The sequence below is a fragment of the Catharus ustulatus genome, chromosome 24 (assembly GCF_009819885.2).
Source record: "Catharus ustulatus isolate bCatUst1 chromosome 24, bCatUst1.pri.v2, whole genome shotgun sequence".
Classification (NCBI taxonomy): Eukaryota; Metazoa; Chordata; class Aves; order Passeriformes; family Turdidae; genus Catharus; species Catharus ustulatus.
In genome coordinates, this window is record NC_046244.1 from 7,321,636 (window position 1) to 7,345,820 (window position 24,185).

Sequence of the window (24,185 nt, forward strand, 5' to 3'; positions counted from 1 at the left end):
ACAGACACACTGGACACACTGGACACACTGACACACTGGACACACAGACACACAGACACACTGGACACACAGACACACTGGACACACTGGACACACTGGACACACTGGGCACACTGGACACACAGACACACTGGACACACTGGACACACTGGACACACTGGACACACAGACACACTGGACACACTGGACACACTGGACACACAAACCCCAAAGCCCCAAGAATTTGCTCCCACTTAACAACACCAAAGCTGTTTGCAAGAGGATCCACGTGCCTGTGATTCAATAATCATTACTGGGTAAAAAAGCCTGCAGAAGGAAGCAGGCTGTGCATTCCTCCTGCATCCATGGAGCTGGGGAGCACAGGGGATGTGGGGGAGCTCTGGGAGCTGCCAGGGGGAGAATTCTAAATCCCTTCCATATGTGAAGGAAATCCTCGAGCCCAGACAGCATTTTCTCTCTTTTTTTTTTATTGATAATAAAGATAGGGAAAAGGAGAGGGGGAGGTTTTGAGAGTCTGGGATGTTTTTCTTTTGCTTTCCCAAATAACAAACCTGGTGGAATGGCTTTAATTAGGGAATTACAGAGCAGAGGGGACCACACATCCCCTGCAGAATGAGCTGGCAGAGTTTGCATTTACCTTCAGCTGGGATTAGTGTAAACACCTCAGAGAGGGTCAGGCTCCAGGATAATCCTGCCCTGTCCCCTGGGCCTTCATTAGCCCTCCCAGCCTCACTGTCCAGCGGCAAATCCAGCCCAGAGCTGCCCCAGCAGAGACCACAGCAGCAGGAGTGGCCAAGGGTTCAGCAATAAATAAAAATAAAATAAATAAAACAGTTCCCTGCCCTGTCACCTGGGGGTTTGTCCTCCCTCCCCTCCTCCCAGGGACACCAGTGGCACACTGGAGCTGTCCCAGCAAAGCACAGCAATTATTAAATAACCACAGTGGGACAGAGAGTGGGACAGAGTGGGACACTGAGAGTGGGACACTGAGAGTGGAACACTGAGAGTGAACCCTGCTCCTGCCTCCCAAACCAAGGCAATCTCAGATTTCCCCTTTTCCTCTCCTTGCTGCTCCCCCTCTCAGGTGCAGACACAAGGGGCAAAGGGTGTGGAAGCTTCCAGACACCTCCCTGCCCTTCCCTGCAGCCCTGGAGCAGCAGGAAACAGGAGAGAGCTCAGGGCTGGACCTGGCCCTGTGTCCCTGTGTCCCTGTCCCTGTACCCCCTGTCCCTGTACCCCCTGTCCCTGTCCCTGTGTCCCTGTGTCACTCTCAGGGCTGTCCCTGTGTCCCTGTCCCTCTGTCCCTGTGTCACTCTCAGGGTTGTCCCCCTGTCCCTGTCCCCCTGTCCCTGTGTCACTCTCAGGGCTGTCCCTGTCCCCCGTCCCTGTCCCTGTGTCCCTCCCTGTGTCCCTCCCTGTGTCCCTCTGTCCCTGTGTCCTCTGTCCCTGTGTCCCTGTCCCTGTGTCACTGTCCCTGTCCCTGTGTCACTCTCAGGGCTGGTCCTGTGTCCCTGTCCCCGTGTCCCTCTGTCCTTGTGTCCCTGTCCCTCTGTCCCTGTCCCCCTGTCCCTGTGTCACTCTCAGGGCTGTCCCCCTGTCCCTGTGTCCCTGTCCCTGTCTCACTCTCAGGGCTGTCCCTGTGTCCCTGTCCCCCTGTCCCTCTGTCCCTGTGTCACTCTCAGGGCTGTCCTTATGTCCCTGTCCCTGTGTCCCTGTCCCTGTCCCTGTGTCCCTGTGTCACTCTCAGGACTAGCCCTGTGTCTCTGTCCCTGTGTCACTCTCAGGGTTGTCCTTGTGTCCCTGTCCCTGTCCCTGTGTCCCTCTGTCCCTGTCCCTGTGTCACTCTCAGGGCTGTCCCTGTCCCTGTGTCCCTGTGTCACTCTCAGGGCTGTCCCTGTGTCTCTGTCCCTGTGTCCCTGTCCCTGTGTCCCTCTGTCCCTGCCATCCCCTCCCAGCCCCTCCCTGGTATCCCACCCAAAATGATGCAAAATTACCAAAACCAAACCCCTCACATTTCCCCTTTTCCCTTCCCCTGATGGGCTGCACCCTTTTCTGCAGCTTTACTCCTTTCCTCACCTCCATCCCTCCTTCCCACATTCCCAATCCTCAATCCCACATCCCTCCCACCATCCCAACCTCATCTCCATCCCTCCCACATTCCCAATCCTCAATCCCACATCCCTCCCACCATCCCAACCCCAGCCTCTGCGATTTCCCTGCCACACCTGGGGGATTTCCCAGCAAATTGTATTACTTTATTTGGTCAATTGGCCTACAAATTGATTTTCCTGTACAAATAATGAACATTTATGGTTATTTTCCCCATAGACTGCTTTATTTCACGTGTAACAAAGACTGATTTCCTGCAGATTTCGAGACCTGCAGTTCCTGTGACCCCTGGCTGATGGATGGCAAAGGGCTCCAAGCACAACTGGGGTTTGGGGTTTTTATTTTCACCTGGCTGCAGACAGAGGTGGCTGCTGGAAGCAAACGCTGGCACCAGACAGAATAATGGGAATTCAGAATTATTCTACAGAATAATGGGAATAAATTGTTTTAGAAGAGATTCAGCCCTGGGATCAGATGAGGCCAAGGAAATGCAGGGGAGGGGGCTGGGGACAGAGGGTAGAGTTGGTGGGGCCACATGCCCTGGATGTGACAGCCTCTGGGGACAGGGACACCCTGAGGGTTCTTCTGTCTCCATCCCTGATTTGGGGACACCCTGAGGGCTCCTCCATCTCCATCCCTGATTTGGGGACACCCTGAGTGCTCTTCCTCCATCTCTGATTTGGGGACACCCTGAGGACCCTTCCATCTCCATCCCTGATTTGGGGACACCCTGAGGGTTCTTCCTCCATCCCTGATTTGGGGACACCCTGAGTGCTCCTCCATCTCTATCCCTGATTTGGGGACACCCTGAGAGCTCTTCCATCTCCATCCCTGATTTGGGGACACCCTGAGTGCTCCTCCATCTCTATCCCTGATTTGGGGACACCCTGAGAGCTCTTCCATCTCCATCCCTGATTTGGGGACACCCTGAGTGCTCCTCCATCTCCATCCCTGATTTGGGGACACCCTGAGGGCTCCTCCATCTCCATCCCTGATTTGGGGACACCCTGAGCGCTCTTCCTCCATCCCTGATTTGGGGACCCTTGAGAGCCTGGAGCAGGTTCTGAGGTCCCCCCTCCCAGGGCTCAGAGCTGAATTTTCTGCTCATTTTCTGTGCACAGGGGGGTTAACAGCCCCAGTGCTGAGGAGGGGATGTTTCATTTTGTTTAATTTAATTCCCCTCGATGGCTGAGCCTGGGAGGGACAGAGGAGCAGAGCTGGGAGGTTTCTCAGCTAAATCTGATTGAGAGGAAGAGAAAGTCAATTGTGGGCAGTCAGTGCCAGCCTCGGGGCTGGGCTGGGCCCAAAGCCTGGCTTAAACCCAGCCCAGAATGAACTGAGGGTGAGCCAGGGCTCCCAGAGCCTGAGTGCAGCACAGGAGAGGGGCTGGGAGTGCCAGGCTGAGCAAAATCCCAATTCCAGGGAGGTGGGACACACCTGGGGGATTATCCTGGACCCAGGGAGGTGGGACACACCTGGGGGATTATCCTCACTCCAGGGAGGTGGGACACACCTGGGGGATTATCCTCACCTCAGAAAGGTGGGACACACCTGGGGGGATTATCCTGGGAGCCCCAGGAAGGTGGGACACACCTGGGGGTTTATCCTCACCCCAGAAGGTGAGGCACATCTGGGGACAGATGCTGAGAGCCCCAGGTAACTGGGACACATCTGGGGGACTCATCCAAGCCCCAGCACAACCCTGCCTGCTCCCAGGTGTGTTCTGCCAGCACTGGGGTCACCCCCAGCTCCAGAACCACAGAGCCCTGACACTGAGAGCACCAACACACCCAAAGGAGAGACCCCTGGGCTCCAAAAAACACCAGGAACACACACCCAGCTGCAAAGGACAAATCCTGTACTCTAAAAACACCTGGAACACACACCCAGCTGTAAAGGACAAATCCTGAGCTCCAAAAAACACCTGGAACACACACCCAGCTGCAAAGGAGAGACCCCTCTACTCCAAAAAACACCTGGAACACACACCCAGCTGTAAAGGACAAACCCTGAGCTCCAAAAACACCAGGAACACACACCCAGCTGCAAAGGAGAGACCCCTGGATTCCAAAAAACACCAGGAACACACCCCCAGCTGTCTCAGCACACGGGGAGCACCAGCAGGTGACACCACATTATTTACATTTGTATTTATAAACCAGACTGGGAAATGAGTGACCAGTAAATGCAGTGGCTTCCCAGCGAGCAGGGAGTGTTGGAGTTGTGTGTTTTGAAGGTAAACACAAAGAGAATATAAAAAAATAATACAAGAGAGGTAAATAATTCATCAAAAGAATGAAAACCAAGAAGCTGGAGGGGAAGAAAGGAAAAGGAGCAATGCCAGAGGGAAGAGGTTTCTGAGAAGGTGAAAAAAACTCTGATCTCACATGGGAGGGAAAACCAGAAGTGAAGTTAATTGGAGTAAAACAGAGGGGAAGTTGGAAAGGTGGAACATTTGAACTGGGAATGGTCTCTGCCCTGCCAGGCACCGAGGAACTGCCCAGGGTGGGAGGCACAGGTGGGACAGCAGCCAGCAGGGCTGCTCCTGCAGGAATTGCAGCTGTCCCTGCAGGAATTGCAGCGGCTCCTGCAGGAATTGCAGTATGTGCTGCAGGGACTACAGCTGCCCCTGCAGGAATTGCAGCAGGAGCTGCAGGAATTGCGGCAGGTGATGCAGGAATTGCAGTAGCTCCTGTAGGAATTGCAGTGGCTCCTGCAGGAATTGCATCACATGCTGCAGGAATTGCAGCTGCTCCTGCAGGAATTGCATCATGTGCTGCAGGAATTGCAGCTGCCCCTGCAGGAATTGCGTCCTGTGCTGCAGGAATTGCGTCCTGTGCTGCAGGAATTGCAGCGGCTCCTGCAGGAATTGCAGCAGCTCCTGGAGAAATTGCGTCCTGTGCTGCAGGAATTGCAGCAGCTCCTGGAGGAATTTCAGCATATGCTGCAGGAATTGCAGCAGCTCCTGCAGGAATTGCAGCAGGTGGTGCAGGAATTGCAGCTGCCCCTGCAGGAATTTCAGCAGGTGGTGCAGGAATTGCGGCAGCTCCTGCAGGAATTGCAGCATGTGCTGCATGAATCACAGCTGCTCCTGCAGGAATTGCAGGATGTGCTACAGGAATTGCAGCTGCTCCTGCAGGAATTGCCGTATGTGCTGCAGGAATTGCAGCAGCTCCTGCAGGGATTGCAGCAGGTGCTGCAGGAATTGCAGTTCTGGAGGCAGGAGATCAGCCCTGACAAGCGAATGCCCCACTGACACAGCAGGCTCAGATGCACAAAGCCCTGCAGCACTCCCGGGCTGAGCCGGTCCCTGTGCCCTGGGCTGAGGCGGGCCAGCCCTTCCCAAACACAGCCAGGCTCAAACAGCACCAGGCACACAACAGAGAGGCCTGGCTCTGTTTGCACACCGGTGCCAGCTGCAACTGCAGGAAAATCCCCTCTGAAATCACATCAGAAGTCGGGAAGGTAAACAAAAGACAAGAGCAGAGTTTAAAACACAAGTTAATGAAGGATAACTGCAGGTCTTTCATAAAGAGCATCAGGGTGGGACTGAGGAAGGAAATTCAGTCCCTTGGGAGCCCCTGGCTGATCCCTGTGGGCATTATTTATTATTTTATTTATTATTTTATTTATTATTTTATTTATTATTTTATTTATTATTTTATTATTTTTTTATTTATTTTAGTATTATTTTATTATTTATTTATTATTCCCCAGCCCAGGAGGCAGCAGGGACAGGGATGAGGGAAGGGAATCCCAGCACAGCAGCTCCTGGGCAGGCAGAGCTCTGCAGGGAAAGGCTGGAGCTCCCTGAACCTCCCTGATCCTTCTGCCCTCAGCTCTTCCCCTCCTTCCCACACAAACCTGGGACAATTCCCTGCCCTGCCAGCCCAGGAAGGCTCCAGCTCAGCTCCTCAGGCTTTTCCTCACTGAATTTTCTGCCTGGAATGACTCCCACACGTGCTGGTCAATCCTTGGCTGGAGACAGGGACGGCTGAGACGAACCAAAGGGCAGGTTTGAATTTCTGACTGCACTTTTAATTAATTCTTAATTAACTGCATGGCACCTACAGGCTAATGGCAGGCCCATGTTGTATAAATCTGAATAATTAACATCCAGAACCTCCAGAACATCCAGAACATCCAGGGGGGATCCAGAACATCCAGGGGGGATCCAGAACCTCCAGGGAGGATCCAGAACCTCCAGGGGGATCCAGAACATCCAGGGGGGATCCAGAACCTCCAGAACATCCAGGGGGGATCCAGAACCTCCAGGGGGGATCCAGAATATTCAGAACATCCAGGGAGGATCCAGAACCTCCAGGGGGGATCCAGAACATCCAGGGGGGATCCAGAATATTCAGAACATCCAGGGGGATCCAGAACCTCCAGGGGGGCTCAGGAGGATCCAGAACCTCCAGGGGCTGGCAGGGAAGGTTCCCTCTCCTCTCTGCAGAGCTCCAGCCTGGCTTGGTGGGGACAGGAGGTGACAGTGGCCTCAGCCCAGGGTCAGGTGGTGACCACAGAACCGTCAGAAATAAGGAAAAATATTAAAATATCCAGTAAATCTTTTCTTTCTGCACAGGGAGAAAAAGGCAGCTCTGACACAGCACGGACATGAAATGCTTTTCATTCCAGCAGTGCATTAGGAGAAATAACAGAAACTCCCAAAATTACAGGAGTTAAAATCAGCAAGTTTGGGTAAGTTGCTCTCAAAGACTTCCAGATTACTCATCCAGGGAAGTTCTTGAGCCACTTCACTCAGATTTTTAATGAGGCTCAGAACAATGAGGAAACCCAAGGTAAATGGGAAAACACAGCACTGTGACTGTATTTTAAAAAGCTTAAGCAGAATAATCCAAGTAATTTTATAACCCCCAGGAGAAATGATGAAATAGAGGAAACGAACAAGTAATAACAAACGAACAGAGGGGGATATAATTTATGTAAATTAAAGCTTGTTAATGGAAAAGATGTTAAACCAATAGATCTCCTTTTGCTGTGCCAGCTCCATGTGCCTGGGATTCTGTGAGGTGTTTGCTCTGACACCTGGATGTGGAATCAGAGCAAGGTTTGCTCACTTCTCTCACCCATTTCCCAGCCCCTCTGTCCTTCCCTCTCTCCCTTTGCTCCATGTCAGTATTTCCTCATGATATGGGAAAAATAAAAGAGTTTTCACTCCTGTTTGCAGAGCTGAAAAGCATGCAGGGGCTTGCAGGAGTCCCAGGACACCACAACGAGTCTCAGGGTGGAAGTTTTTCAGCTAAAGGAAAAGCAACTCAGAGCACATAATTTCAAATATCCTTTAAACACACTTTTTGCAGGTCCTGCAGTGATTTAAAGACAACAGCAGACCCATCAGAGGCAGCAGTAAATCCTCCCAAAGCAAGGATGATTTCTGCCCTCTGCACATGCCAGGGGACAGAAATGCTCCCCAGCCCCATGGAATTACCCTGAACTGAATTTATTCCTGAGAAATCCATCTCAGCAAGGTGGGACTCCAAAAAACCAGCCCAGACCCACAGTGCTGATACAAACAAGTCCAGATCCAGTGAGCAGCTCATGAATTTCAAGCCGAAGACGTTCTAAGAAACCACACTAATGCAGGAATTGGGGAATGAATTCAGGTTTAATTCAGAATTAAAAGCGTTCTGCAGAGGAGCAGCCAGGCTGTGACCCCACTGTGCCTGCAACACCCTCAGGAGGTGTCTGGAGCTGCACAAAAATCAAAAATCCATCTGAAAAGGTCAGCTCTGGAAGGGCCAGCACAGCCTGAGGAGAAGCAGAGCAGAGATGTGGGCACGATGTTATCAGAGCACAGAGCAGGAGCGGCCAGGCACAGGAGGAACAAAAAAAACTCCCCATTCATGGCATATTTTCATTTTTTTTTTCCTTCAACCCTAAATTACAATACCTAGGAGTAATGCTGAGCAGTGTTTAAGTCACCCCAGAGTTGTAAATTCCAGGGCTCTGAATCATCCCTGAGAGCCCTGCAGTGCCTTCCCCTGCCAGGCTGCTGCAGGGTTAAGTGGGTGAGTCACAGGGGGGAAATAAAAGAGGAATTGATATTATTGTCCCCTCTGGGAGAGGAAAAAAAAATTTAAATTAAAAAAAAAAAAAAAAGCAGGTTTGTGTGTTTTGACAGAAAAAGAGATCTCAAGAATCACAGCTGTGACGAGCAGTGGGGAAAGTTATTGATCTGAAAGAATTCATTTTTATTATAAGGGCTGGTACTTTCACTTATTTAATAAAAGTCTGGCGTCAAATCACTGAGAATTTCAGGATTATCTAATTCCATCTAATCTCATTCAATCACTGATGCTCCAGACTGCAGCAGAAAGGAATGTTTGCCCTTTCCTGTCTTCAGGGGCCATCTCTGGTTGCCCTGGCAACCCAGCATCGGCAGCTCCAGAGCCAGGGCACCTCTCCATCCCCTGGGATGCAGGCAGGGCTGGGCTGCTGGGCAGGAGAGCAGCAGGAGCTGCCCTGGCCTGGGACAGCCCTGATAATAAACCCAGCTCTGGCTCCTCAGAGGGAACAAACAACACTCTGGGGTGATTCAGAGCCCCAGGAGTCCTTTAAAATGCTGCAATCAACCCCAGCACTGAACTGGGCACCAGCTCCAAACAGCACAGCAGGACTTCCCTGAGCTCTGCCACCACCACATCTCAGGGTCTGGGGTTTTTCCATCACCAAACTGTTTCCTGCTTCCCATTTCTCTGGAGTGCCACCCAGGCTGGTGGCACCGGTGGCACTGGTGGCACTGGTGTCCCCTCAGAGTGGCACTGGTGTCCCCCCAGGTGATACTGGTGACACTGGTGTCCCTCCAGGTGACACTGGTGTCCCCCCAGGGTGGCACTGGTGTCCCCCCAGGGTGAGACTGGTGGCACTGGTGTCCCCCCAGGTGGCACTGGTGTCCCCCCAGGGTGAGACTGGTGACACTGGTGTCCCCCCAGGTGGCACTGGTGTCCCCCCAGGGTGGCACTGGTGTCCCCCCAGGTGACACTGGTGTCCCCCCAGGGTGGAATTGGTGGCACTGGTGTCCCCCCAGGGTGTCACTGCTGGCACTGGTGACACTGGTGTCCCCCCAGGGTGGCATTGGTGTCACTGGTGTCCCCCCAGGGTGTCACTGGTGTCCCTCCAGGGTGTCACTGCTGGCACTGGTGACACTGGTGTCCCCCCAGGAAGACACTGGTGACACTGGTGTCCCCCCAGGGTGGCACTGGTGGCACTGGTGTCCCCTCAGAGTGGCACTGGTGTCCCCCCAGGGTGGCACTGGTGGCACTGGTATCCTCCCAGGGTGGCATTGGTGGCCCCCCAGGTGACACTGGTGTCCCCCCAGGGTGGCACTGCTGGCACTGGTGTCCCCCCAGGGTGGTACTGGTGTCACTGGTGTCCCCCCAGGTGACACTGGTGTCCCCCCAGGGTGACACTGGTTGCACTGGTGTCCCCCCAGGATGGCACTGGTGGCACTGGTGTCCTCCCAGGGTGGCACTGGTGTCCCCCCAGGTGTCACTGGTGTCCCCCCAGGGTGGCACTGGTGTCCCCCCAGGTGACACTGGTGTCCCCCCAGGGTGGCACTGGTGGCACTGGTGTCCCCCCAGGTGACACTGGTGTCTCTCCAGGTGTCACTGGTGTCCCCCCAGGGTGGCATTGGTGTCACTGGTGTCCCCCCAGGTGACACTGCCCCCTGACCAGGCTGGCTGCTGAGTGTGCTGGGGAGGGAGAGGATCAAGGAACCGGCTCTGCACAGGGACTGAAGCTCTCCTGACACCTGAACACGAGGGGTTTGATGTGCAGCAACATCTCTGTGCAGCTGATAAAAAAACCAGAGCAAATTTGGGGCTGGTGGCCTTCCCAGATCATGGGGCTTTGTACCAGGTGCAAAATTAAAATAAATGAGCAAGAACCTTCCAGTGCTTGGGAATTCCCTCCACTCATCCCTCCTCATCCTCAGCCACTGCTGGAAGAAAAGCCCTTATCAGATTGCATTTCTGACCCAGGGGAATGTGTAATTTCCTCCCTGTCCTCGCTGGTTGGGCTGAAACAAGAGCCAAAAGCAACAGGAAGGAAATGCAGAGCAGGGTGTGCACAGACAGCTCCGGGCTGAGAGCACAGCACTGCTGCTCTGCACAGCCTGCAGCATCCTCCTGCTGCAGCAAAACACAAAATCTGAGAGCAGGAGTGCTCCAGGAGGGAGGGGAGGGGTCCTGGCAGCAAAAGGCAGCCCTGGGATGGTGAGAAAGTGAATTATTCAGCTGGGAATGAGGATGATGCATTTCCACAGAGGGGAGAAGGAGGGAAAATACCAAACTTCTTTAGTAGTAAAACATTTTCCAGATAAAGGAAACAACTGGGCAAAGGAGAAACAGGGCAGGAAAATGCACCAGGGGGGAGGGAGGAAGAAAAACAAACAAACAAAAAAGCAAACATATAGAGAAAAAGCAAAATATAGAGAGCACACAAAGTGATTGTAAGTGTAATATTTTGGCCAAGCAATAAGTAAATAAAAACATTTAATAATAAAATTAAATAATAAATTTAATTTAATAATAAAAATAAAATAATAATAATTTAATAATTTAATTTAAAAAAAATCTTTTCCAATGTCCAGGGCCAACTATAAAATCCCAGACTGGTGTGGCTTGGAAGGAACCTTGAATTGCATCCTGCCCCAAGCCCCAGGGTCCAGCCTGGCCAGCAGGGTCCCAGCCCTGAGCCAGAGCTCTGCCAGCTCCCCATCCCTACAGAGCTGAGCTGGTTGATAATTTTAAATTAAAGAAGTTTACAGGGAGCTCCCCCTGCTCCTGCTCACCTCTCACTCCCTGCAGCTTTTGCCACCAGGCTCCCTTTGAGCCAGGCCAGTGAGTTTGGACAGAGCAGAGCAAATTAAAACCAGGTGTCTGTGCCCTGAAGCACCAGAGACAGCCCTAAGCAGTTTAATGACATCTCTAAATAATTTTGACAGCAAAATTACTTCTCCTGTGTCACCTCTCTGCTGCCCTTGACACGGTGCTAACGAGATGATGCTGCCTGCCCTGCTCCTCCACATTTATTTGTCTGTCCCTCCTGCCAGGCCTCACTTCTCCTCAGAGCAGCAGAATTCCAGCAGTGCTGGCTGCAGCTGCCCAATTCCTGGGGCTGAGGGCTCAGAAATTGCCTTTTCCTGCAGCAGATCCCAGGGAATCACCCTGTGCTGGTTGTGGGGTCAGCAATTCCCTCCTGGAGCATCCCAGGAGAAGATTTGCTCCCTCCACACAGGACCTCACACACCAAGCCCAGCACAAATTTCCTTTCCCTCTTTCCCAGTTTCCTGGCTCTGCCTTCCCTCCACACCTCACCTCTCACCTGCACTGGCTCCTCACTTCTGCAGGAGCAGAAATCCTCACCCAGCCCCTGCACAAGGGCAATCCTCACCCTCCTGGAGCTCCTCAAACCCCCTGCAAGATAAAATTATTCTCCTAAGCCACAGCTGCTTCTACATCTCCGCTGCTCACTCACAAGCCTGCAATCCAATTAATATTTTCCTTTCCAGAGGGTATTTAATAATCCACAAAATGAAATCCTCCAGCATTGTGCTGGCACTCTGTGTGCCCTTGCTCTGGGTTTGTTTTGCCTGTGTGCAGAACAAGAACTGCTCCTTTCCTTGGGGCAGAGCTGGGACCATCAGCAATAATTCAAACACCCAGAGCACTCCAAGCTCCTCTCCCATTTCCAGCTGTTTGCCCCTGAAAAATCCCTTTTTTTGGAAGCACTCTCTGCCCCCAAGGCTGGGGTTTAGGGGATTTCTGTGACAGTGCAGCACAGAGGTTCCCACTGCCCGAACTCAGCACCTGGCTGGGCTCTGGGAGCCTCTCACCCATCTCAGAGCAGGGTTCACCTCACCTCCACCTCCACCACACTGAAATCTGGCAGAGTTTGAATCAGCTTCAATATTTGCAAGTCTGCAGTGCAACATGGGTTAAAATCCACCTGGGCCAAGTCCTTTAAAAAAACAAAACAACCAAAAAAACCCCACAAACAAACAAAAAAAAAGCCCATCTATCTCCAAAACCTCCAACAAACACTAACCTGAACTAAAATGTGCTGGATTAAAAGCAACAAGCCAAATCAGCATGAAACCACAAATAAAAATCAACAGACTGTGCCAAAGACCTTGGGGGGATTTGGAGGTTTATAAGTCTGCTTTACAGAGGGGCTTTTTCCACATTCATGAGGCAGCCCCAAGGGACACAGAGGCAAAGTTATGAAAACAGTGCCCTGCACACAAACCCCAGCATTCCCCAGCTCCCATCCCTGAGCCCACAGCAGCTCAGAAAGGAACCTAAATCTAATCTGTTCAGTTAGCAGTGAAATTTCAGAATTAATCCTGCTCCTGCAGGCAGCCAAGGAAATTCTCCAGCAGCAAAGTCCTCTCACCATGGGAAAGTTCTCCTGGACACTCGTGCCCAGGGTGGGAGATTCCCTTTTGGTCAGAGCCTCTGAATTTGGATCCCAGCACGCTCAGGAGCCCAAAGACCTCCCCTCCTGGAAACTGGAGCAGCCAGGAGGGGACAGCAGGGAAGGACAGAAGGGAGATGCAGCCAGAGCCCAGAGTGACACAAATCCACCCCTGAGGGTGACACGGAGCTGCCTCCCAGCCCTGCACCCAAAACTGGCACGAGGAGAAGCTCAGAAACCTCAGGGCTGAAGGACAGACTTTGCTCATTACTGGCATTTCTGAAGTTAGCAGCAGACAGTTCCTCTTCCCATCCCTGACAAAGTCTTGGACTGACGCCTGAACCTCAGGGCAGCAAAGCAAAACAACCACGATGACGAAAAGCAAAAAGCAGCAAATAAAAGGAGTCACACATAAATCAAACCAAGAGCAAAACACGGTCCCAGCAAGCAAATGAATTCCCATTGTCAGTGCCCCAGCCCTGCACACCCACCCTGTGTCTCTGCATGGGATGAACGTGGGGCAAAACCCAAACATCATTTATTGCTCTTTTTGTTTTGCTCTGTGTGAATGTGGCCGTGTCACAACAGCTTTGGGGAAATGGATCTTCCCTTCTCTACCTGGGCCCCAAACCCTGAACCCCAGAAGGGCCATCTCTCAGATTCCCTGCCCAAGAAAGGATGGGAAAGGAGGGTGAGGAGCAGCCAATCTGCAGCCCTGACTCCCCTCCAGAGCAGCAGGACCAGAATGGGAAACACAGCAAGGGTCACACTCTGATCAGGGAAACAATCACAGTGCCAAGGTCTGCCCTTCCACTGCTCTGGAGGTGTGAGCTGGGCCTCACAAATCTGAGATAATTCATCCATCAGCAAGGATTCCAGAGCTGTCCTCCCCTTCCTGCTGTGGGCTGGAAGCAGGATGGACAGAAGGCACGGGTGGGTTTGGGGCAGAGAAGATCCATGGGGCAGAGGAGCCCTGGAGGGAATGGGTTTCACCAGAACAGCCTGGAATCCACCCAGGGCTCCAAACAAAACTGTGCCTGCCCAAACTGACAGGAACAAATATGGGGAGAGCCCTGCTCACATCTGGCAGCTCACCCTGGCAAGGTCTGGCATCCTGTGCCATCCTCCCACCCAGGGGACAAAAATCTCTGTGAGGGCACAAAGCCCAGGGCAGACCCTGCTTCCCCATGGCTGTGCCTGCACCCGGCCCTGGGAACGACACTCAGAACATCCCACAGCCCAGCACTCAGGGGAGGGAGGGAGGGAGGGATGGGGTAGGGATGGAATGGATGGATGATGGATGGATGGATGGATGGATGATGGATGATGGATGGATGGATGGATGATGGATGGGTGATGGATGGATGGATGATGGATGGATGGATGGATGGATGATGGATGGATGATGGATGGATGGATGATGGATGGATGATGGATGATGGATGATGGATGGATGGATGGATGGATGGATGGATGATGGATGGATGGATGGATGATGGATGGATGATGGATGATGGATGGATGGATGGATGGATGATGGATGGATGATGGATGGATGATGGATGGATGGATGGATAGATGATGGATGGATGATGGATAGATGGATAGATGATGGATGGATGGATGAAGGAGGGACGGAGGGATGGATGTACTGATGAAGGATAATGGATGGACAGACAGATGATGGATGGATGACGATGGTGGATCAAGGAAGGATGGATGATGGATTATGGATAGACAGATGATTGATGGATGATGGATGGATGATGGATGGATGGATGGATGGATAGATGGATAGATGGATAGATGATGGATGATGGATGGATGGATGGATAGATGGATAGATGGATAGATGATGGATGGAGGGATGGATGGATGGATAGATAGATAGATGGATAGATGATGGATGGATAGATGGATAGATGATTGATGGATGGATGGATGGATGATTGATGGATGGATGGATGCCCAGCCAGCTGCCGGCGCGGGGGCAGCCCGGGGGCGGAGGCGCCGGCGGGGCCGCTCCCCCCGAGCCCAGCAGGAAACCGGCGGTCGGTGGCGGAGCCGGGCCCGGCGCCGGCCCCGTCTGCAGCTGCACACAACGAGCGGCGGCGGGGGGCGGGCGCCGAGCCCCGGCCCCAACGGGACACGCGGGGAACGCGGCGCCAGCGGCGGCCGGGGGGGCTGGGGGGGCTGGGGGAGAACAGGGGGGCTGGGGGGGCTGGGGGGCACCGGGGGGAACCGAGGGGAGCCAGGGGCAGCGGGCTGAGCCCGGCCCGGGGGCGCTGCCAGCCCGGGGACTGCGGCTCGCCGCAATTTCCTCTCCAGACCGACCCCTCCTCTCTTCCCCCAGCCGGGCAGGGGCTGCTCGGGGCTGGCAGGGGACACGCTGGCTGTCACCGGGGACAGCCGGGCTCAGCCTGGGAGCCTTTGCTGCAGACGGACAGACGGACATGCAGACCCCTGTGACTCCGTGCCCCCTTCCAGAGGCACTGCCGGAGTTCTCCTGGCCCGTTCCCGCTGTCCAAGGACTGATTTCAGAGCAGGGGAAGCAGCTGCAGACAGATCAGCTCCCCATCTCCACACCCCCCATCACACAAGGACCAGGCAGTGCAAGTCTCCATCCTCTGCACTATAAAATATAAAACATTTCTATTTTTGAGGAGAATCAGCCCTTAGGATCTCAGCGGTGCTTGAATGGACAATTATTAATTGGAGAATATAAACCTTACCCAATTCCTAATCCTCCTCCTGCTGCCACTGTTCTGGCTGTGCAGAGCATGCAGCCACCACAAAGCACGACTGAAAGAGTCCAGGTTCAAACCGTGGAACCATCCTTTGGTCAGGGACACGCACTAATTACAGCCCAGAGAGTGCAGGGAGCACTGAGAACCCAGCTCTGACAGAAATGCTCGCTGCTCTGGCCTTGCTGTGCCAATTGTGACATCCAAACCCCTCTCCCCGCTGGGCAAGCAGTGGGAGCCAAGGCCAGAAAGATTTATTTCTCCTTTCCCAGAACAGCACCAGCCTCTTTTTCCCTCTGTACTTTCCAAACCCGGTTCTCACAGCCTGTACCAGACACGGGTTTCATGCAGAGCTGGAAATGCACCTACCCCTGCACAACTCCTGAAAACGCTGCTAGAAAAGTGAATTATTTAGCTACAACTAGCCCAGAAAAGCTCCAGCAGGCAGCATCACTGGCCAGGCACTGTCAGCATCCCCACAACAACAGCACATCCCTGCCACGGGCAGAATTGTGGCTCTGAGGCCCAGAGCTGGCAAGGAGAGCACAGAGAAACCTCCCAGCTGCTCCCACCACATCACACCTTGTCCCACAAACTGCAGGGCTGGGACAGGTCTGTGCCCAGCTGGTGTCAAACACCAGGCAAAGCTGTGGGGTGGCTGCTGCCACAGGACACACCTCCCCATTCATTTATGGAATTATTGATTATTGGTTATTGATTATTGCCCCTTCCCACAGGGCTGTGACACAGCCATGCATGCACAGACACCACGCAGGACTGCAACTCCTGCAATTCCCAGTCACAGAGACGCTGCATGTGAGCACAGACTGTCCACAAAACCAAAAAAGGTTCATTTCCAGTGGATAAAAGCACATTCTACCTGGATCTGTTTCCACGGTGCTGCTGGCAATGTTTTAAATCATTGTTGCTCCTTCAGACCAAGAGCTGCTTCAGTTCCCCAGACCAACAGCTCTGCCCTCCCAGTCAGATGTTATTTTTATGGTTATTTTTACACACGATGAACCGTTTTAAGGCCTTGCTTTACTACGATTTCAGTCCCTTTTATTTATAGCATCAACATCTTTTCCACGAAAACGCTGATGAGAGGTTTTGGCAGTCTCAGGATAAAAGCAAGAACACCAGAGGAACCCAGCAGCTGGGAAGGAAAGATCTCTAAAAGCCAGAACTGCTCTGTGCCGTGCACGATGCTCGGGTTGGGAGCGTCTGAGCTCACCTCACCCTTGGTTTGTAAACTGTGGCTGCTCTGGCTCTGACACGTGGGTGCAATGACATTTCCCTTTTGCTTTATTTAGCTGCTTTCACACCTCTGCACAACGCACAGAAACGAAGGGGAGGGAATAAGGAAGAGGCTCCTCAATGATTTGCCTCTGCGCGCACACAGCTCCCCCCGAAAACCAAAAAAAAAACCAAAAATTCCCACCGAGTGCTGCTTCCTTCAGGTCAGACACTGCTCTTCCCGTCTGCTCTGCTTCCAAGCTCCTCTCTGCTCACCTCTAACGCTGCTGGAACCCTCAGGGTGCAGGCAGGGCTCTGGCAGCCTCGGTGACCCTCAGAGATCACGGCTCCACGAGCACAGAAGCAATGGGATTTTTTTTTTTTTATAAGGGAAGGAGGCAGAGGAGAGGGAAGATGTCTTAACTAAAGCACATAGTTTAACAATAATCTTACCACTGGAGACGAAATTCGACACCCAGGGCAATCACAGATTGGAGGATGTACCTGTAAGATTCCTTTGGACATAAGAGTCTTCAAACTTTTCCCTGTATGCAGAGGAGAAGAAAAAGCAGAAGAAGAAGAAAAAGAATCAGCACGATTATAAAAGGAAAGTATTTAGGGAAGGGGGGAGGGGGAGCCACGCGTCTGCTTCTATATAAACAGCCCTCCCCTCGCCTGCCTGGCAGCATCCATCCCCGCCTGCCCCCGAGCCAACTTTGTCCCCCGCGGGTCCCCTCGGAGGGGAGCGGGGCAGAGCCCCAGAGGGTGCCCGGGGAGAGGATCCGGGCACAGCCCCCGAGGGTGCCAGGGGAAGGGATCCGGGAACAACCCCAGAGGGTGCCCGGGGAGGGGATCCGGGCACAGCCCCCGCAGGATCCCGAGGAGAGGATCCGGGCACAGCCCCAGAGGGATCCCGGGAAAGGGATCCGGGCACAACCCCTGCAGGATCCCGGGGAGAGGATCCGGGCACAGCCCCAGAGGGTGCCCGAGGAGGAGATCCGGACACAGCCCCTGCAGGATCCCGGGGAAGGGATCCGGGCACAGCCCCAGAGGGTGCCCGAGGAGGAGATTCGGGCACAGCCCCCGCAGGATCCCGGGGAATGGATCCGGGCACGGCACAGCCCAGCCCTGCCCCGGCTCGGTGCCGGCGATGCCGCAGCCCCGGGCACAACCCCGGGCACGGTCCCGGGCAGCTCCCGCCGCTCCTCCTGACTCACCCCAGCGCAACTGAGGCTTCCCGAAGGCAGCAGGAGCCCAGGCATGAACGAAACGGGCGCGATGCGCGATGCAGCCACAATTAGCGCGGCCCCGAAGCGCTGCCCCCGCTCCGTGGCGATCGATAACCCCGGCGAGGTGTCAGTCACCTCCTAATCGCTCCTCAGCCCCTCGGGCTGACACCTCCAGCTCTCAGCTCATCCCGAGCCGTGCCCGCCCGCCCCCGCCGCTCCCCCCGGCCCCGCTCTCCACCTGCCGCCCGCAGCAGCAGCTCCGCCGCGGAGCCGCGACTGCGGCGCCGGCTCGGGCGGGGAGGGGAGGGAGGCAGGGCAGGCGCCCGTCAGCAGCCGCCGGCGCCGCGGAGGTCCCGCACCACCCAGCAGCGAGGGGAACACCCCCTGCGCCCCGCCCGCCGCCCCGCCGGTGCCTGGCCCGGCCGCGCTGCCGCTCCCCGCGGCGCCGGCTCCGCCACCGGCACCGCCAGCGGCGGCGGGCAGGGGCGGGCAGGGGCGGGGGAGCGCCCCGAGAGCCCCGAGAGCCCCTGAGAGCCCCCGAGAGCTCCGAGAGCCCCGAGAGCTCCGAGAGCCCCAAAAGCTCCGAGCACCCCAAGAGCCCCCGAGAGCCTCAAGCACCCCGGGAGCCCCGAGAGCTCCGAGCATCCCCAGAGCCCCCAGAGCTCCGAGAGCCCCAAGAGCCCCAAAAGCTCCGAGCACCCCAAGAGCCCCCAGAGCCCCGAGCACCCCAAGAGCCCCCCAGAGCCCCGAGCACCCCGAGAGCCCCAAGAGCTCCGAGCATCCCCAGAGCCCCAAAAGCTCCGAGCACCCCCAGAGCCCCCGAGAGCCTCAGGCACCCCGGGAGCCCCGAGAGCTCCGAGCATCCCCAGAGCCCCCAGAGCCCCCGAGAGCCCCAAGCACCCCGGGAGCCCCAAGAGCTCCGAGCACCCCCAGAGCTCCGAGCACCCCGAGCACCCCCGGGGTCCCCACGCCTCCACCCGCCCGCTGTTCAGATCTCCGCCCGCGCCGCGTCAAACTTCTCTCCAGCGGAGAGGAGCCCCCCAAATCCCGCACCCCGCTCCTTTCCCAAAAACCCTCCCCAAAAGCAAACGTTCCCCAATGGCTCGGAAAAGTTGGGCGGCAGCGGGGAGCGGGGATCCGGCAGAGAGGGGCCGGGGGTGCGCGGGGAGGGGGCACGGCCGCAGGGGAAGGGGCTCGGCTGTCCCCGCTCTCTGAGCTGAGCTCGCCGAGCTCGGGGCACACACGGAGGATGCTGAGGAGGAGCGGGGACCCCGCACACGGCGAGCGCTGCCTTTACCTTTGTGCCTGATGCTGCGCTTCCAGTCCTTGGCCGTCTCCCTGCCGCTGACGAACTGGAACTCGTTGGGGGTGAGCCACTCTCCCCGGTACCGGATAGAGGGTCCTTTGCTCCCTTGGCACAACTTATTGATGTAGAGCAGCGCCTTGTTCTCCCCGCACTCCACCTCGATGCAAGGCTCTCCGTTGTCAAAGAAGGGCTGGAAATCCGGGATGGAGGAAAACCTCTCCAGCATCAGGTCCTCGGGGAGGTGGTGGGGGTGGTGCGGGTGGGGGTGGTGGGGCTCGTGGAAGCCCAGGTACGCGCGGTGGGCAAAGATCTGCTCGTAAGCCGGCGGGTGCGGGGTGACCACCGGAATGGCAGCGGCGGCCAGAGGCGCGAGGTAGTCAGGTAAGGTTTCCATGGGCTGGTTAAAAGCTGCCAGGGCCATCTCCTCCCTGTCAAGTCGCTCCTTCTTGATAGCAGGCATGGTGCCGCCGCGCTCCCCGTGCGCCCTCGTCTCTCCGAAGCACAGCGGCTCCAATGTCTCCGGTTCAACTTGCCCTGGCTCCGGCTGGAGTTTGGATGAAATGCGCCAGCAGCAGCAGCAGCAGCAGCACAGGCACCTTTGGCGCTCGGGTGCCGGAGGTGGCTGGTATCCCCCGGAGCAGCCCGCTAACAAATCTCCTGGGCTGGTTCCCCAGCAGAGCTGTCTGGGATCCCTCTCCCACGGAGAGCCTAATGTACCGTAGACCCGGGAGCTGCTCTGTGGCTCGCAGATCTGCCCCTCCGGACTAATACCTGACATCTCGGAGAGGTCTCTGCTGCCGTAGACATTATTTTGGTTTAAGGAGGAAAAAAAAAAAAAAAAAAAAAAGCGCTTATTGATTCCCCTAGATCAACCCACCTTCTCGCCAGGCTGGAGGGTTCCCCGCCGCCCAGCCAGCCCCCTTTCACCCTGCCCCCCTGCTTCCTTTAAACTGACACCTGGTTTATTTATTTATATGCAATAATTAAAATTAAACGCTGCGCCCCCGCCGCCGCTCCGCGACCCCTCCCCGCCCCGCCGGCGCCCGCCGGGAGGACGGAGCCCCGGCCGGTGCCGGCGCTGCCCGCGGGGCTCCAGACACCCGGGCGGCGGCGAACTTTCCCCGGGGCCGCCCACCTTCACCTGCGCTCTGCAGACTCGCCCCGCTCCCACCGAAGCCTTGATCCCCGCCAGTTGGGTTTTAATCCCCACTCCTGCGGGGAATTTTAAGAAAGGCGGTGTTTCGCTGCTCATCCCGCTGTGTATATCTATCTGTCTATAAATACAAACACATCTACACACGCACAGACACGCGGACATCTACAGTGCCATCCCCGCCGGCTCTGCGCTCCCCGCTGCCCCCGAGCCGCGCCGGGCCGGGCCGGGCCCCCGGGCCGGGACAGACACGTATTGATCGGTGCTCAGAAGTCACCGCACAGTTCGGAGACTCCGACCAAACAAGATTTCCCTCCGCCGCCGCCGCCGCCGCTTCTCTAACTTGGCCCATTTAAACAGCGGAGGCGCTGGGAAGCGCCGCGCCGGCGGCGGCGAGGGGGTGAGCGACGGACGGCGGGGACAGCGCCGGCTGCTGCCAGCCCGGGAGGGACCCGGGGACACCCGGACCCGCGGGGACACGGCCGAGCCCAGCTCCTGCCCTCTCCTCTGCACCCCCGGGCAGGATCTCGCTGTCCCTGGAGGCTGCGACCGGGTTCCAGCCTTCCCTTTTCCATTGGGGATGGATGGATGGATGGATGGATGATGGATGGATGGATGGATGGATGGATGGATGATGGATGGATGGATGGATGATGGATGGATGGATGATGGATGATGGATGTATGATGGATGGATGGATGGATGGATGGATGATGGATGATGGATGATGGATCCATGGATGGATGGATGGATGATGGATGGATGGATGGATGGATGGATGGATGGATGGATGGATGGATGATGGATGCATGGATGGATGGATGGATGGATGATGGATGATGGATCCATGGATGGATGGATGGATGATGGATGGATGATGGATGGATGGATGGATGATGGATGGATGATGGATGATGGATGGATGATAGACAATGGATGGATTGATGGATGGATGGATGATGGATGATGGATGGATGATGGATGATGGATGGATGATAGACAATGGATGGATTGATGGATGGATGGATGATGGATGGATGGATGGATGGATGGATGGATGATGGATGATGGATGGATGATGGATGGATGATGGATGGATGGATGATGGATGGATTGATGGATGGATGGATGATGGATGGATGATGGATGGATGGATGGATGATGGATGATGGATGGATGGATGATGGATGGATGGATGGATGGATGGATGGATGGATGGATGGATGATGGATGGATGATGGATGGATGGATGGATGGATGATGGATGGATGGATGGATGGATGATGGATGGATGGATGATGGATGGATGGATGGATGGATGGATGGATGGAGGGAGCGATGGATGGATGATAGACAATGGATGTATGATGGATGGAAGATGGATGGAGCCCACGAGTCTTTACCAGGTGGCAGAAGAGTGAGGGTTGTTTGTGAGCTCTGTCTCAGAGCTCCCAGAACAGCACAAAGCTCCCAGAACAGCACAAAGCTCCCAGTTTGTCCCCAGCTCTGTCCCCTGAGTTGCCTTCTTGCAGGGTGAGGTGGGGCCAGATTGGCCTTGCCTTCCAGGCACTGAGAAGTGGCTTTGCTGTGACAGCAGGGTCATTTCTGAGCAGAAACTGCCTCTGCCACTGCTCACTTTTCTCCTGATGCTACCTGACCTCGATCCTTGCTCCTTGCCATTTTCTTCTCAAGGAACTCCAGCTCTGGGATCCATCTTTGCTTCTGGCTCTAACGAAGGAGGCAGATCCACAGACCCATCAAACCCTCTCATTTAGGCTTTCAGGCTTAGGCTCTTATTCTTAATGCTTCTGATTGCTCAAGATGACAGGGGAAAAATCACTTTCTATTATCACCTAATGATCCAAGGAAAATGCTTGGAAGAGGCTGTGGAGACACCGACGTTTCTGTGGCAGTCAGAGGATTCTGGGTGAGGGCAGGTGAGGGGCTGTGTGGTGAGAGGGGTCACTCAGGTCCTTCATTCCTGCATGTCCATCTGCACTGGGCTCTTGAGAGCCTTGGGATCTTCTTCTGACTTCCCCTGACTCTGTCTTCTTCAGAACTTGGCTTCCTGGACATGATTTCTTTTCACTTTTTAGGAGGGAGTGGGGATTTTTTTTTCTCAAAGCTTCCTTCTTTTATATCCATCAGGGTTATTACTGCTCCACCTCCGTTCCCCATGGCAGCTCCACCTCCAGGAGAGGTCACAGGAGAGCAGGACAGGAGCGGCCTCCATCCTGCAGGAACCCTTCTGACACAGGGAGGATGTTCTGGCAGAGCTCAGGGAGGTTTGGGGGGTGCAAGAGGCACAGATTGAGGTGATCCCAGCAAGCCCTGGAGTCAGAAGAGCAAGAGCTCTGGCTGAGTTCAGCAGCAGAGCCTGGAGTTGTTCAGCTCCAGCCTCTTTAATAGCAGAGCTTTTGGGATTAGTGTAAACAGATTCACCACTGGAGAGCAGATCAGAGAGCAGCACGCAAATCCATGCACATGTGGTGAGAGGGGAGCCAGGTACGCCCTGTGCACACAGAAACTGGAGCAGCTCTGCCAGTCTGGGGGCAGGGATGTCCCTGGGCTTGGCTGTGTGTTTCCAGGGAGCTGGCAAAGTGAAAGCATGATTCTTGATTTGCTCACACAGCAGACACAGGGAATAGTGATCATTTTTCAGCATTCAGCTCCCCACCTCTGGGATACATCACCTGGGATTGAAACAAAACCTTTCTCTCAGGTCAAATGTGTCAACAACCACGAAGAGTTACCTGAGCCACAAAGTGTTTCCTAAGTGGGGATAATGCCTCAAGCACAGCTCTTAAACTTAAGAGAGAAAGATTTTCCTCCACATCCTATCACCAATTTCAGGGATAAATTACTTATCCTGGATATTCCTCCACTATTCAACCAATAAAAGAAGGGAAAACTTCCTAAATGTAATTTATTTACATGTGTTTCAGTAACCTCTAACTAAGATAGGTTCTAACTGAGATCAAAGGTCCTTTGAGCTGTTTTAAAAACTCATTGCAGATTCAGGCCCTCATTGCAGATACAGGAAAGACAGGTTGAGGCTGGGAGGAGAGAGAAACCCAGCTACCTGTCAGATGAGCAACCTGAACCAGAAAGGGATCCAGAGCTCCTGTGTGTGCAGGATCCATCCCAGATTCCACCCAGAGCTCCTGTGTGTGTGCAGGATCCATCCCAGATTCCACCCAGAGCTCCTGTGTGTGTGCAGGATCCATCCCAGATTCCACCCAGAGCTCCTGTGTGTGTGCAGGATCCATCCCAGATTCCACCCAGAGCTCCTGTGTGTGCAGGATCCATCCCAGATTCCACCCAGAGCTCCTGTGTGTGCAGGATCCATCCCAGATTCCACCCAGAGCTCCTGTGTGTGCAGGATCCAGCACAGATTCCACCCAGAGCTCCTGTGTGTGCAGGATCCATCCCAGATTCCACCCAGAGCTCCTGTGTGTGCAGGATCCATCCCAGATTCCACCCAGAGCTCCTGTCCCTGCAGGATCCATCCCAGATTCCATCCAGAGCTCCTGCCCCTGCAGGATCCATCCCAGATTCCACCCAGAGCTCCTGGATCCATCCACAAACCAATCCATAACCAGATTCCATCCACAAACCAATCCATAAACAGATTCCATCCACAAACCAACCCTCTCCCTCCCAAGTCACTGCCCCACCAAAGGACAAGGGAGGAGACCCAAGAGCCACAGCAGCCCCTCCTGAGCCAGCCAGAGCCATCCCCAGGTTTGGGGACACCAGGGGGACACCAGGGCTGTGCCACAGGCAGCATTCCCTGCTTTTGTCCTTTCCCCTGGCCGGGTGCAGCCCAGCTCGGTGTGTCAGGAATTGCAGTAGCCTCAGGCCAGACTGCTTCATTAGCAGAGATGTTCTGACAGCCCAGCACTCGGGGAGGGCACAGGTGGCTCTTCAGGGGAGGGAGGTTGGCAGGAGGGCTCTGGAAAGGGTTT

General features: G+C 54.9%; 1 protein-coding gene across 7 annotated transcripts in view; it reads right to left on the reverse strand.

Annotated features, from left to right (window-relative positions):
- SAMD11 (sterile alpha motif domain containing 11) overlaps nucleotides 1–19,878 on the reverse strand; it is a 103,796-nt gene extending 83,918 nt beyond the window's left edge. For 3 of the 7 annotated variants that reach the window (XR_004420031.2, XR_006163107.1, XR_006163106.1), the window contains exons 1-2: nucleotides 19,056–19,858; nucleotides 16,983–17,074 (exon numbers count right to left, since the gene is read on the reverse strand). Coding sequence is in view for 4 of the 7 variants with exons in the window: in XM_033079479.2 (XP_032935370.1) it covers nucleotides 16,983–17,074; nucleotides 19,056–19,842 (879 nt within the window). In the remaining 3 variants the exon portion in view is untranslated. Of the gene's footprint in view, nucleotides 1–16,982; nucleotides 17,075–17,746; nucleotides 17,954–19,055 lie in introns of those variants that run through there. The other 4 variants (XM_033079479.2, XM_033079480.2, XM_033079482.1 and 1 more) reach the window with 4 other exon arrangements.
- Between the last annotated feature and the right edge of the window lie 4,307 nt (nucleotides 19,879–24,185).